The sequence below is a fragment of the Oncorhynchus mykiss genome, chromosome 10, assembly GCF_013265735.2.
Source record: "Oncorhynchus mykiss isolate Arlee chromosome 10, USDA_OmykA_1.1, whole genome shotgun sequence".
NCBI lineage: Eukaryota > Metazoa > Chordata > Actinopteri > Salmoniformes > Salmonidae > Oncorhynchus > Oncorhynchus mykiss.
The window spans coordinates 10,390,176-10,403,625 of NC_048574.1; the positions used below are offsets into that span (position 1 = coordinate 10,390,176).

At 45.2% G+C, this 13,450-nt stretch overlaps 1 protein-coding gene across 10 annotated transcripts in view; it reads left to right on the plus strand.

The window, feature by feature from the left end:
• LOC110533327 (transcription factor COE1-A) overlaps positions 1–13,450 on the plus strand; it is a 306,747-nt gene that overhangs the window by 189,007 nt on the left and 104,290 nt on the right. For all 10 annotated transcript variants that reach the window (XM_036989681.1, XM_036989686.1, XM_036989687.1 and 7 more), the window contains exon 7: positions 9,196–9,277. In XM_036989681.1, the coding sequence (XP_036845576.1) occupies positions 9,196–9,277 (82 nt within the window). The remainder of the gene's footprint in view (positions 1–9,195; positions 9,278–13,450) is intronic.

The following is a 13,450-nucleotide window of genomic DNA, read 5'->3' on the forward strand; positions in this document are numbered from 1 at the left end:
ATTTCAAATGCCTCTCTCTCTCTCAATTCAATTACATTTCAAATGTCTCTCTCTCTCTCAATTCAATTACATTTCAAATGTCTCTCTCTCAATTCAATTACATTTCAAATGTCTCTCTCTCTCTCAATTCAATTACATTTCAAATGTCTCTCTCTCAATTCAATTACATTTCAAATGCCTCTCTCTCTCTCAATTCAATTACATTTCAAATGTCTCTCTCTCTCTCAATTCAATTACATTTCAAATGTCTCTCTCTCAATTCAATTACATTTCAAATGTCTCTCTCTCTCTCAATTCAATTACATTTCAAATGTCTCTCTCTCAATTCAATTACATTTCAAATGCCTCTCTCTCTCTCAATTCAATTACATTTCAAATGCCTCTCTCTCTCTCAATTCAATTACATTTCAAATGCCTCTCTCTCTCTCAATTCAATTACATTTCAAATGTCTCTCTCTCAATTCAATTACATTTCAAATGCCTCTCTCTCTCTCAATTCAATTACATTTCAAATGCCTCTCTCTCTCTCAATTCAATTACATTTCAAATGCCTCTCTCTCAATTCAATTACATTTCAAATGTCTCTCTCTCTCAATTCAATTCAATTCAAGGGAAACATGTGTTAACATTACCAAAGCAAGTGAAGTAGATAATATACAGAAGTGAAATAAACAATACAAATTAACAGTAGACATTACACATACAGTAGTTCCAAAACAATAAAGACATTACAAATGTCATATTATATATATATACAGTGTTGTAACAATGTACAAATAGTTAAAGTACACAAGGGAAAATAAATAAACATAAATATGGGTTATATTTACCATGGTGTTTGTTCTTCACTGGTTGCCCTTTTCTCGTGGCAACAGGTCACATATCTTGCTGCTGTGATGGCACACTGTGGAATTTCACCCAGTAGATATGGGAGTTTATCAAAATTGGATTTGTTTTTGAATTCTTTGTGGATCTGTGTAATCTGAGGGTAATATGTGTCTCTAATATGGTCATACATTGGACAGGAGGTTAGGAAGCGCAGATCAGTTTCCATTTTGTGGGCAGTGTGCACATAGCCTGTCTTCTCTTGAGAGCCATGTCTGCCTACGGCGGCCTCTCTCAATAGCAAGGCTATGCTCACTGAGTCTGTACATCGTCAAAGCTTTCCTTAAGTTTGGGTCAGTCACAGTGGTCAGGTATTCTGCTGCTGTGTACTCTCTGTGTAGGGCCAAATAGCATTCTAGTTTGCTCTGGTTTTTGTTAATTCTTTCCAATGTGTCAAGTAATTATCTTTTTGTTTTCTCATGATTTGGTTGGGTCTAATTGTGCTGCTGTCCTGGGGCTCTGTAGGGTGTCTTTGTGTTTGTGAACAGAGCCCCAGGACCAGCTTGCTTAGGGGACTCTTCTCCAGGTTCATCTCTCTGTAGGTGATGGCTTTGTTATGGAAGAACCTTCCTTTTAGGTGGTTGTAGAATTTAACGGCTCTTTTCTGGATCTCTCTCTGTCTCTCTCTAGTTCTCCCAACCTCTCTTTATTTCTCTCTAGTTCCCCCCACAACTCTCTCTCTCTCTCTAGTTTATCCACCTCTTTCTCTCTCTCTCTCTCTCTCTCTAGTTCCCCCCACACCTCTCACTCTCTCTCTCTCTCTCTCTCTAGTTCCCCCCACACCTCTCTCTCTCTGTCTCTCTCTAGTTCTCCCCACCTCTCTTTCTTTCTCTCTAGTTCCCCCACCTCTTTCTCTCTCTCTCTCCAGTTCCCCCCACACCTCTCTCTCTAGTTCCCCCCACAACTCTCTTGTCTTTTCTCTTCTCCCTCTGTCTCTGTCCTTCTCCCCATCCTCTCCTCTCTCAGTACAGTATCTGGTGTCAGGTCAGCTCTTTGTATGATCCCGTCTGCGGTGTAGAAGGTCAGCCGTGCCGTTATGACTCTTACATGAGACGTGGAGAGAGGAGAAAAGAGAGTGGTCTGTCTCTGATGTTACAATCCCCCCCCCCCCCCCCAACCCCACCCCCCAAGCCCTCTTCTCCCCCGACAGTCAGCCAGCCACTCTAATAATTGCCTTGTTTAATTGGAGGGCCCTAACGATGTGTGACAGCACTGGCCTATCAATTATGAAAGCATAAGGTGTGTGTCTGTGTGTAAGGGACATTGTGTGACGCTATGTGGCTGAGTCTCCATTGGTACTGGTCTGGTTGAACCCCCAAGAGGAGGTCTGGTTGAACCCCCACGAGGAGGTCTGGTTGAACCCCCACGAGGAGGTCTGGTTGAACCCCCATGAGGAGGTCTGGTTGAACCCCCATGAGGAGGTCTGGTTGAACCCCCATGAGGAGGTCTGGTTGAACCCCCATGAGGAGGTCTGGTTGAACCCCCATGAGGAGGTCTGGTTGAACCCCCACGAGGAGGTCTGGTTGAACCCCCATGAGGAGGTCTGGTTGAACCCCCATGAGGAGGTCTGGTTGAACCCCCATGAGGAGGTCTGGTTGAACCCCCATGAGGAGGTCTGGTTGAACCCCCATGAGGAGGTCTGGTTGAACCCCCACGAGGAGGTCTGGTTGAACCCCCATGAGGAGGTCTGGTTGAACCCCCATGAGGAGGTCTGGTTGAACCCCCACGAGGAGGTCTGGTTGAACCCCCATGAGGAGGTCTGGTTGAACCCCCATGAGGAGGTCTGGTTGAACCCCCATGAGGAGGTCTGGTTGAACCCCCACGAGGAGGTCTGGTTGAACCCCCATGAGGAGGTCTGGTTTAACCCCCATGAGGAGGTCTGGTTGAACCCCCACGAGGAGGTCTGGTTTAACCCCCATGAGGAGGTCTGGTTGAACCCCCACGAGGAGGTCTGGTTTAACCCCCATGAGGAGGTCTGGTTGAACCCCCATGAGGAGGTCTGGTTTAACCCCCATGAGGAGGTCTGGTTTAACCCCCATGAGGAGGTCTGGTTTAACCCCCATGAGGAGGTCTGGTTGAACCCCCATGAGGAGGTCTGGTTGAACCCCCATGAGGAGGTCTGGTTGAACCCCCATGAGGAGGTCTGGTTTAACCCCCACGAGGAGGTCTGGTTGAACCCCCATGAGGAGGGCTTCTCGCCCTGGTAATGGAGCTTGTCAACATTAAGGGAGAGGGGAGCGATGGGATAGGCTGAGCTGCCATGGGGTGTGCTGGATGTGTGTTTGTGGGTGGGTGTGGGTGGGTGTGGGTGGGTGTGGATGTGTGTGTGTGCGTGTGTGGGTGGTTGTGGGTGTGGGTGTGTGTGTGTGTGTGTGTGTGTGTGTGTGTATGGCAGTAGCAGGCAGTATAACTCTAGTCTGGACCTGCCAGTTTGGTTTGAGGATTTCGAGGGACTGAAAAGATGTTGAAGTGACACGTACAATGTTAAGCCCTAGCAGATAGAATACTCTCTCTGTGTCTCTCTCTCTCTGTCTCTCTCTGTCTCTCTCTCTCTCTGTCGCTCTCTCTCTGTCTCTCTCTCTCTCTTTCTGTCTCTCTCAATTCAATTCAATTCAATTCAAGGGCTTTATTGGCATGGGAAACATATGTTAACATTGCCAAAGCAAGTGAGGTAGATAATATATAAAGTGAATATATAAAGTGAAAAACAATCAAAATTAACAGTTTCCTTTCTCTCTCTCTGTCTCGCTCTCTGTCTCTCTCTCTGTCTCTCTCTCTATGTCTCTCTCTCTCTATCTCTCTCTCTCTCTCTGTCTCTATCTCTGTCTCTCTGTCTCTCTATGTCTCTCTCTCTCTATCTCTCTCTCTCTCTCTCTCTCTTTCCTTTCTCTCTCCCTGTCTCTCTCTGTCTCTCTGTCTCTCTCCCTCTCTCTCTATCTCTCTCTCTCTCTCTGTCTCGCTCTCTGTCTCTCTCTCTGTCTCTCTCTCTCTCTCTGTCTCTCTCTCTGTCTCTCTGTCTCTCTATGTCTCTCTCTCTCTATCTCTCTCTCTCTCTATCTCTCTCTCTTTCCTTTCTCTCTCCCTGTCTCTCTCTCTGTCTCTCTGTCTCTCTCTCTCTCTCTCTCTCTCTCTCTTTCCTTTCTCTCTCTCTGTCTCTCTTGCTCTCTCTCTCTCTCTTTCCTTTCCCTCTCTCTCTCTCTCTCTCTCTCTCTCTCTCTCCTTTCTTTCTTTCTTTCTTTCTTTCATTCTTTCTTTCTTTCTTTCTTTCTTTCTCTCTCTCTCTCTCTCTCTCCTTTCTTACTTTCTTTCTTATTTTCTAATATTCTCTTAGGTCTGAGTATTTTGTCACAGTGTAATAGGAAATGCAGCTCTGTCTCTACCTCTCCCCTGGAGCAGAGTGAGCACAGCCTGTCCTCTCTGGGCAGCCAGGTTTGTCTGTGACGACTGGTCTCAATAGCCAGACTCTCTCTCTCTCTCTCTCTCTCTTTTCTCTCTCGCTCTCTCTCCTTTCTCTCTCTCTCTCTCTCTCTGACAGTTTCAGACAGCTGGGGTACTAGTGCAGAGGGAGAGAGAGAGGGAGCTCCAAAGTTCAGGGATGAGTGTAACAGGGAGGAGGTTAGCAGGAAGGAGTTTAACAGGGAGGAGGTTAGCAGGGAGGAGTGTAACAGGGAGGAGGTTAGCAGGAAGGATTGTAACAGGGAGGAGTTTAACAGGGAGGAGGTTAGCAGGGTGTAGTGTAACAGGGAGGAGTTTAACAGGGAGGAGTTTAACAGGGTGGAGTGTAACAGGGAGGAGGTTAGCAGGGTGGAGTGTAACAGGGAGGAGTTTAACAAGGAGGAGGTTAGCAGGAAGGAGTGTAGCAGGAAGGAGTGTAACAGGAAGGAGTGTAACAGGAAGGAGTGTAACAGGAAGGAGTGTAACAAGGAGGAGGTTAGCAGGAAGGAGTGTAACAGGAAGGAGTGTAACAGGAGGTTAGCAGGGAGGGTTAGGGTTAGTGTAGTGTAGTGGGTCTATATAGAGGTAGTGTACTGGATCTATAGAGGGGTAGTGGGTCTATAGAGAGGTAGTGGGTCTATAGAGAGGTAGTGTAGTGGGTCTATAGAGGGGTAGTGGGGCTATAGAGAGGTAGTGGGTCTATAGAGAGGTAGTGGGTCTATATAGAGGTAGTGTAGTGGGTCTATAGAGGGGTAGTGGGTCTATAGAGGGGTAGTGGGTCTATAGAGAGGTAGTGGGTCTATAGAGAGGTAGTGGGTCTATAGAGAGGTAGTGTAGTGGGGCTATAGAGGGGTAGTGGGGCTATAGAGAGGTAGTGGGTCTATAGAGAGGTAGTATAGTGGGTCTATAGAGAGGTAGTATAATGGGTCTATAGAGAGGTAGTATAGTGGGTCTATAGAGAGGTAATCCAAGCTCAGATCTGCTCCTTCTGACTGAGTGACACAGCTGCTTTTTGGGCCTGGGGACGGGGGAGGTGACGACAGGCTCAACAACTCAATTACTGACTCTTCTCTCTGGTAACGCTATCCCTTTAACACACAGAGAGAGCGAAGAACACAGGGTTTTTATTGTTTATTTCACTTTTTTATATTATCTAACTCACTTGCTTTGGCAATGTTAACACATGTTTTCCATGCCAATAAAGCACCTTGAATTTAATTGAATTGAGAGACAGAGGGAGAAAGACAGAAAGAGAGAGAGAAAGAGAGAGACAGAGAGAGACAGAGAGAGACAAGAAGACTAGAGAGAAGATGAGAAGGAGGTACAGAACTAGATAGAAGATGAGAATGAGGTAGAGAACTAGAGAGAAGATGAGAAGGAGGTAGAGAACTAGAGAGAAGATGAGAATGAGGTAGATAACTAGAGAGAAGATGAGAATGAGGTAGAGAACTAGAGAGAAGATGAGAAGGAGGTAGAGAACTAGAGAGAAGATGAGGAGGTAGAGAACTAGAGAGAAGATGAGAAGGAGGTAGAGAACTAGAGATAAGATGAGAAGGAGGTAGAGAACTAGAGAGAATATGAGAAGGAGGTAGAGAACTAGAGAGAAGATGAGGAGGTGGAGAACTAGAGAGAAGATGAGGAGGTAGAGAACTAGAGAGAAGATGAGAAGGAGGTAGAGAACTAGAGAGAAAATGAGAAAGAGGTAGAGAACTAGAGAGAAGATGAGAAGGAGGTAGAGAACTAGAGAGAAGATGAGAAGGAGGTAGAGAACTAGAGAGAAGATGAGAAGGAGGTAGAGAACTAGAGAGAAGATGAGAAGGAACTAGAGAGATGTAGTGGACTAATTAGGTCTTTGAATATATGCTTATAGCACACTGTGGTCCCGTGTGGCTCAGCTGGCAGAGCACTTGCAATGCCAGGATCGTGGGTTTGATTCCTGGGACCACCCTTGTATGTACATGTACTCACATGTGACTGACTGTAAGTGGCTTTGGATAAAAGTGTGTGCTAAATGGGATATTATTGTATGTTAATGAATGTGAGGTGGAATATCACGTTGACACATTGATCCTGTGGTCTGGACGTGTGATAATATCAGGTAATTTATCTGCGTCCTCCTGTTGTGCGGACATCATTTGGCTGGTTGGGCCATGCTGTCAGCCACCGGGTAGTTTCCCCTAGTCCACTGGATTGTGTTGACATTCACACACACCACCTATCCCAGCTTGTGTGTGTGTGTGTGTGTGTGTGTGTGTGTGTGTGTGTGTGTGTGTGTGTGTGTGTGTGTGTGTGTGTGTGTGTGTGTGTGTGTGTGTGTGTGTGTGTGTGTGTGTGTGTGTGTGTGCCAGGCTGGCCAGCTGGAGCACTGTTTGTGGGTTTAGTACCCATCTGTGTGGGAGAGACTGTTAACATGAGAATCCATGGCTATTATTTTGGAGAATGTCACTGTGTGTGTGTGTGTGTGTGTGTGTGTGTGTGTGTGTGTGTGTGTGTGTGTGTGTGTGTGTGTGTGTGTGTGTGTGTGTGTGCGTGCGTGCGTGTGTGCCTGTGTTTATGTTTGTGTGTGTGTGTGTGTGTGTGCGTACGTGTGTGCGTGTGCGTGTGTGTGCGTGTGTGCGCGCGCGCGCGCGTGTGTGTGTGTGTGTGTGTGTGTGTGTGTGTGTGTGTGTGTGTGTGTGTGTGTGTGTGTGTGTGTGTGTGTGTGTGTGTGTGTGCGTGCGTGCGTGTGTGCCTGTGTGTGTGTGTGTGTGTGTGTGTGTGTGTGTGTGTGTGCGTGCGTGCGTGTGTGCCTGTGTTTATGTTTGTGTGTGTGTGTGTGTGTGTGTGCGTACGTGTGTGTGTGTGCGTACATGTGTGTGTGCGTGCGTGTGTGTGTCGTTCTCAGCAGCGGTGTGACTGGGCCAGGCAGGCTGTGGGCAGGCTGCGTGCGTGTGTGCCTGTGTGTGTGTGTGTGTGTGTGTGTGTGTGTGTGTGTGTGTGTGTGTGTGTGTGCGTGCGTGCGTGTGTGCCTGTGTTTATGTTTGTGTGTGTGTGTGTGTGTGTGTGTGCGTACGTGTGTGTGTGTGCGTACGTGTGTGTGTGCGTGCGTGTGTGTGTCGTTCTCAGCAGCGGTGTGACTGGGCCAGGCAGGCTGGTCCCTAGTGACCTTCTCTGTGAGACATGGCCACATAAGGCTGTGGTTCAGTGGGTTGTCAAACCCGACTCTGCCCAGCGACAGATGGACCTGCTCCACATTTCACCACTCTGCCTGTTGCTGTGTCTGCGTGTTGCTCTGTCTGTCTGTTGCTGTGTCTGTCTGTTGCTGTGTCTGTCTGTTGCTGTGTCTGCCTGTTGCTGTGTCTGTCTGTTGCTGTGTCTGTCTGTTGCTGTGTCTGCCTGTTGCTGTGTCTGTCTGTTGCTGTGTCTGTCTGTTGCTGTGTCTGTCTGTTGCTGTGTCTGTCTGTTGCTGTGTCTGTCTGTTGCTGTGTCTGCCTGTTGCTGTGTCTGTCTGTTGCTGTGTCTGTCTGTTGCTGTGTCTGTCTGTTGCTGTGTCTGTCTGTTGCTGTGTCTGCCTGTTGCTGTGTCTGTCTGTTGCTGTGTCTGTCTGTTGCTGTGTCTGTCTGTTGCTGTGTCTGTATGTTGCTGTGTCTGTCTGTTGCTGTGTCTGCCTGTTGCTGTGTCTGCCTGTGCGTGTGCGTGCGCGTGTGTGTATGTGTAGTGTGTCCTCTGTGTGTGTGAAGCTATGTGGACATTTCAAGAGGCTGAAAGTTCATGGACCGGAGAGTCCGTGACCTTCATGGGTCTCACCGCCAGGTGACGAGCTGTTGACAGCACAAACAAATACACCTTGTTACACGATTTGGCCACTGACAAACTGTACTGACGTAGACAACGTGTGTTGACAAACTGTACTGACGTAGACAACGTGTGTTGACAAACTGTACTGACGTAGACAACGTGTGCTGATAACTGTACTGACGTAGACAACGTGTGTTGACAAACTGTACTGACGTAGACAACGTGTGTTGACAAACTGTACTGACGTAGACAACGTGTGCTGACAAACTGTACTGACGTAGACAACGTGTGTTGACAAACTGTACTGACGTAGACAACGTGTGTTGACAAACTGTAATGACGTAGACAACGTGTGTTGACAAACTGTACTGACGTAGACAACGTGTGTTGACAAACTGTACTGACGTAGACAACGTGTGTTGACAAACTGTAATGACGTAGACAACGTGTGTTGACAAACTGTACTGACGTAGACAACGTGTGTTGACAAACTGTAATGACGTAGACAACGTGTGTTGACAAACTGTACTGACGTAGACAACGTGTTGACAAACTGTAATGACGTAGACAACGTGTGTTGACAAACTGTAATGACGTAGACAACGTGTGTTGACAAACTGTAATGACGTAGACAACGTGTGTTGACAAACTGTAATGACGTAGACAACGTGTGTTGACAAACTGTAATGACGTAGACAACGTGTGTTGACAAACTGTAATGACGTAGACAACGTGTGTTGACAAACTGTACTGACGTAGACAACGTGTGCTGACAAACTGTAATGACGTAGACAACGTGTGTTGATAAACTGTACTGACGTAGACAACGTGTGCTGACAAACTGTAATGACGTAGACAACGTGTGTTGACAAACTGTAATGACGTAGACAACGTGTGTTGACAAACTGTAATGACGTAGACAACGTGTGCTGACAAACTGTAATGACGTAGACAATGTGTGCTGACAAACTGTAATGACGTAGACAACGTGTGTTGACAAACTGTACTGCTGCACAATGGTGTCTGTCTGTCTGTCTGTCTGTCTGTCTGTCTGTCTGTCTGTCTGTCTGACTGTTCCTCCTTCTGTGTGTTCTGTAGGTTCTTCCTGAAGTTCTTCCTGAAATGCAACCAGAACTGTCTGAAGAACGCAGGGAACCCACGGGACATGCGCCGCTTCCAGGTTAATCAAATAAATGTCTTATTCCCTTCTCTCTTTATTCTTCCTCTCTCATCTCCAACCCCGTCTCATTGTCCCCCTCTGATCTATCTATCTATATCTATATCAATCAATCAATATCAAATGTATGTATATAGCCATTTTTACATCAGCTGATGTCACTAAGTGCTGTACAGAAACTCAGCCTAAAACGAATTTGGCTAGAAATTCCAAAAGAAATTATCTTAACAGAGAAAAATGTCCTCCTGTGTGCTACCTATATCCCCCCACTAGAATCCCCATACTTTAATGAAGACAGCTTCTCCATCCTGGAGGGGGAAATCAATCATTTCCAAGCCCAGGGACATGTACTAGTCTGTGGTGACCTAAATGCCAGAACCGGACAAGAACCTGACACCCTCAGCACACAGGGGGACAAACACCTGCCTGCAGGTGACAGCACTCCCTCCCCCATATGCCCCCCTAGGCACATCTATGACAACATAACCAACAAAAACGGGTCACAACTCCTGCAGCTCTGTCGCACACTGGGTATGTACATAGTCAATGGTAGGCTTCGAGGGGACTCCTATGGTAGGTACACCTATAGCTCATCTCTTGGCAATAGTACTGTAGACTACTTTATCACTGACCTCAACCCAGAGTCTCTCAGAGCGTTCTCAGTCAGCCCACTGACACCCCTATCAGACCACAGCAAAATCACAGTCTACTTGAACAGAGTAACACTCAATCATGAGGCATCAAAGCCAAAAGAACTGAGTAACATTAAGAAATGCTATAGATGAAAGGAATACAGTTTGAAAACCTACCAAAAAAACAATTAGGCAACAACAAATTCAATCCCTTTTTGACAATTTCCTGGGTAAAACGTTCCGCTGTAATAGTGAAGGTGTAAACTTGGCATTAGATAATCTTAACAGTATATTTGACATCTCAGCTTCCCTATCAAATCTAAAAATCTCAAATAGAAAACTGAAGAAAATGAACAACAATGACAAATGGTTTGATGAAGAATGCAAAAATCTAAGAAAGAAATTGAGAAACCTGTCCAACCAAAAACATAGAGACCCGGAAAACCTGAGTCTACGCCTTCACAATGGTGAATCACTAAAACAATACAGAAATATACCACGGAAAAAGAAGGAACAGCATGTCAGAAATCAGCTCAATGAAATTGAAGAAAAACACTAAACAAACAACAACACAAAGAATGATCTATCCAAAATAGAGATGTATGGGTAAACCACTTCTCCAATCTTTTTGGCTCTATTTTTTATTTAACTAGGCAAGTCAGTTAAGAACAAATTCTTATTTTCAATTTCGGCCTAGGAACAGTGGGTTAACTGCCTGTTCAGGGGCAGAACGACAGATAATTGACAAACCAAAACAAAGGCAAAGTACTCTCATGCTTTGTTGATTTCAAAAAAGCCTTTGACTCAATTTGGCATGAGGGTCTGCTATACAAACTGATGGAAAGTGGTGTTGGGAGTAAAACACACAACATTATAAAATCCATGTACACAAACAACAAGTGTGCGTTTAAAATTGGCAAAAAACACACACATTTCTTCCCACAGGGCCGTGGGGTGAGACAGGGATGCAGCTTAAGCCCCACCCTCTTCAACATATATATCAACGAATTGGCGCGGGCACTAGAAAAGTGTGCAGCACCCGGCCTCACCCTACTAGAATCTGAAGTCAAATGTCTACTGTTTGCTGATGATCTGGTGCTTCTGTCACCAACCAAGGAGGGCCTACAGCAGCACCTAGATCTTCTGCACAGATTTTGTCAGACCTGGGCCCTGACAGTAAATCTCAGTAAGACCAAAATAATGGTGTTCCAAAAAAGGTCCAGTCGCCAGGACCACAAATACAAACTCCATCTAGACACTGTTGCCCTAGAGCACACAAAAAACTGTACATACCTTGGCCTAAACATCAGCGCCACAGGTAACTTCCACAAAGCTGTGAACGATCTGAGAGACAAGGCAAGAAGGGCATTCTATGCCATCAAAAGGAACATAAAATTCAACATACCAATTGGGATCTGGCTAAAAATACTTGAATCTGTCAGAGAGCCCATTGCCCTTTATGGTTGTGAGTTCTGGGGTCCGCTCACCAACCAAGATTTCACAAAATGGGAAAAACTCCAAAATTCTGCAAAAATATCCTCCGTGTACAACGCAAAACACCAAATAATGCACGCAGAGCAGTATTAGGCCGATACCCACTAATTATCAAAATCCAGAAAAGAGCCGTTAAATTCTACAACCACCGAAAAGGAAGTGATTCCCAAACCTTCCATAACAAAGCCATCACCTACAGAGAGATGAACCTGGAGAATAGTCCCCTAAGCAAGCTGGTCCTGGGGCTCAGTTCACAAACACACCCCACAGAGCCCCAGGACAACAGCACAATTAGACCCAAGCAAATCATGAGAAAACAAAAAGATAATTACATTGGAAAGAATTAACAAGAAAACAGAGCAAACTAGAATGCTATTTGGCCCTAAACAGAGAGTACACAGTGGCAGAATACCTGACCACTGTGACTGACCCAAACTTAAGGAAAGCTTTGACTATGTACAGACTTAGTGAGCATAGCCTTGCTATTGAGAAAGGCCGCCGTAGGCAGACATGGCTCTGAAGAGAAGACAGGCTATGTGCTCACTGCCCACAAAATGAGGTGGAAACTAAGCTGCACTTCCTAACTTCCTGTCCAATGTATGACCATATTAGAGACACATATTACCCTCAGATTACACAGATCCACAAAGAATTCGAAAACAAACCCAATTTTGATAAACTCCCATATCTACTGGGTGAAATTCCACAGTGTGCCATCACAGCAGCAAGATATGTGACCTGTTGCCACAAGAAAAGGGCAACCAGTGAAGAACACACACCATTGTAAATACAACCTATATTTATGCTTATTTATTTTATCTTGTGTCCTTTAACTATTTGTACATCGTTGCAACACTGTATATATATATATAATATGACATTTGTAATATCTTTACTGTTTTGAAACCTCTGTATGTGTAATGTTTACTGTTATTTTTTGTTGTTTTTCACTTTATATATTCACTTTGTATGTTGTCTACCTCACTTGCTTTGGCAATGTTAACACATGTTTCCCATGCCAATAAAGACCTTGAATTGAATTGAATTGAATTGAGAGAAAGAGAGAGTGGCTAGACTAGAGCTCTATCAGTCTGTAGCTAAATCTTATTTAATGTTTTCTTAATTACAATCAATGCCACCCCATTTTAACTCCCCTAGCCTTTGTTATGTGTGGATATTCAATGTGGACGGCTGCATTTGGCCTGGGTCGTACTAGGGCTGTTACTGTAGGTATTCACCATACTGGCTCAATAAGTGCTAATAAACTCCGCTTATGAACAATAGAGGGGAATGGATGTTTCTTCACTTCTTCACTAAATCTAGTGTTGGAATGTTGAAGACAGGGAAGACAGAATTCTGATCCACTGACTAGCTTGAATCGTGTTTCAATTTGGTGACATTGAGAGAGAGAGCGAGAGAGAAAGATAGAGAGAGAGAGAGAGAGCGAGAGAGAGAGAGAGAAAGATAGAGAGAGAGAGAGAGAGAGAGAGAGAGAGAGATAGAGAAATAGACAGAAAGAGAGAGAGAGAAATATATATATATATATATATATATATATATAGAGAGAGAGAAAGAGAGATAAAGAGAGAGAGAGAGAAAGAGAGAGAAAGAGACAGAAAGAGAGAGAAAGAGAGAGAGAGAGAGAGAGAGAAGAAACAGAAAGAGAGAGAAAGAGAGAGAAAGATACAGAAAGAGAGAGGGAAAGAGAGAGAGAGAGAGAGAGAGAGAAAGAAAGAGAAAGAGAGAGAGCGAGAGAGAGAGAGAGAGAGAGAAAGAGAGAGAAAGAGAGAGAGCGAGAGAGAGAGAGCGAGAGAGAGAGAGAGAGAGAGAGAGAGAGAGACCCTACACAGAGAGTAAACAGCGGCAGAATACCTGACCACTGTGACTAACCCAAAATTAAGGAAAGCTTTGACTATGTACAGACTCAGTGAGCATAGCCTTGCTATTGAGAAAGGCTGCCGTAGGCAGACATGGCTCTCAAGAGAAGACAGGCTATGTGCTCACTTCCCACAAAATGAGGTGGAAACTGAGCTGCACTTCCTAACCTCCT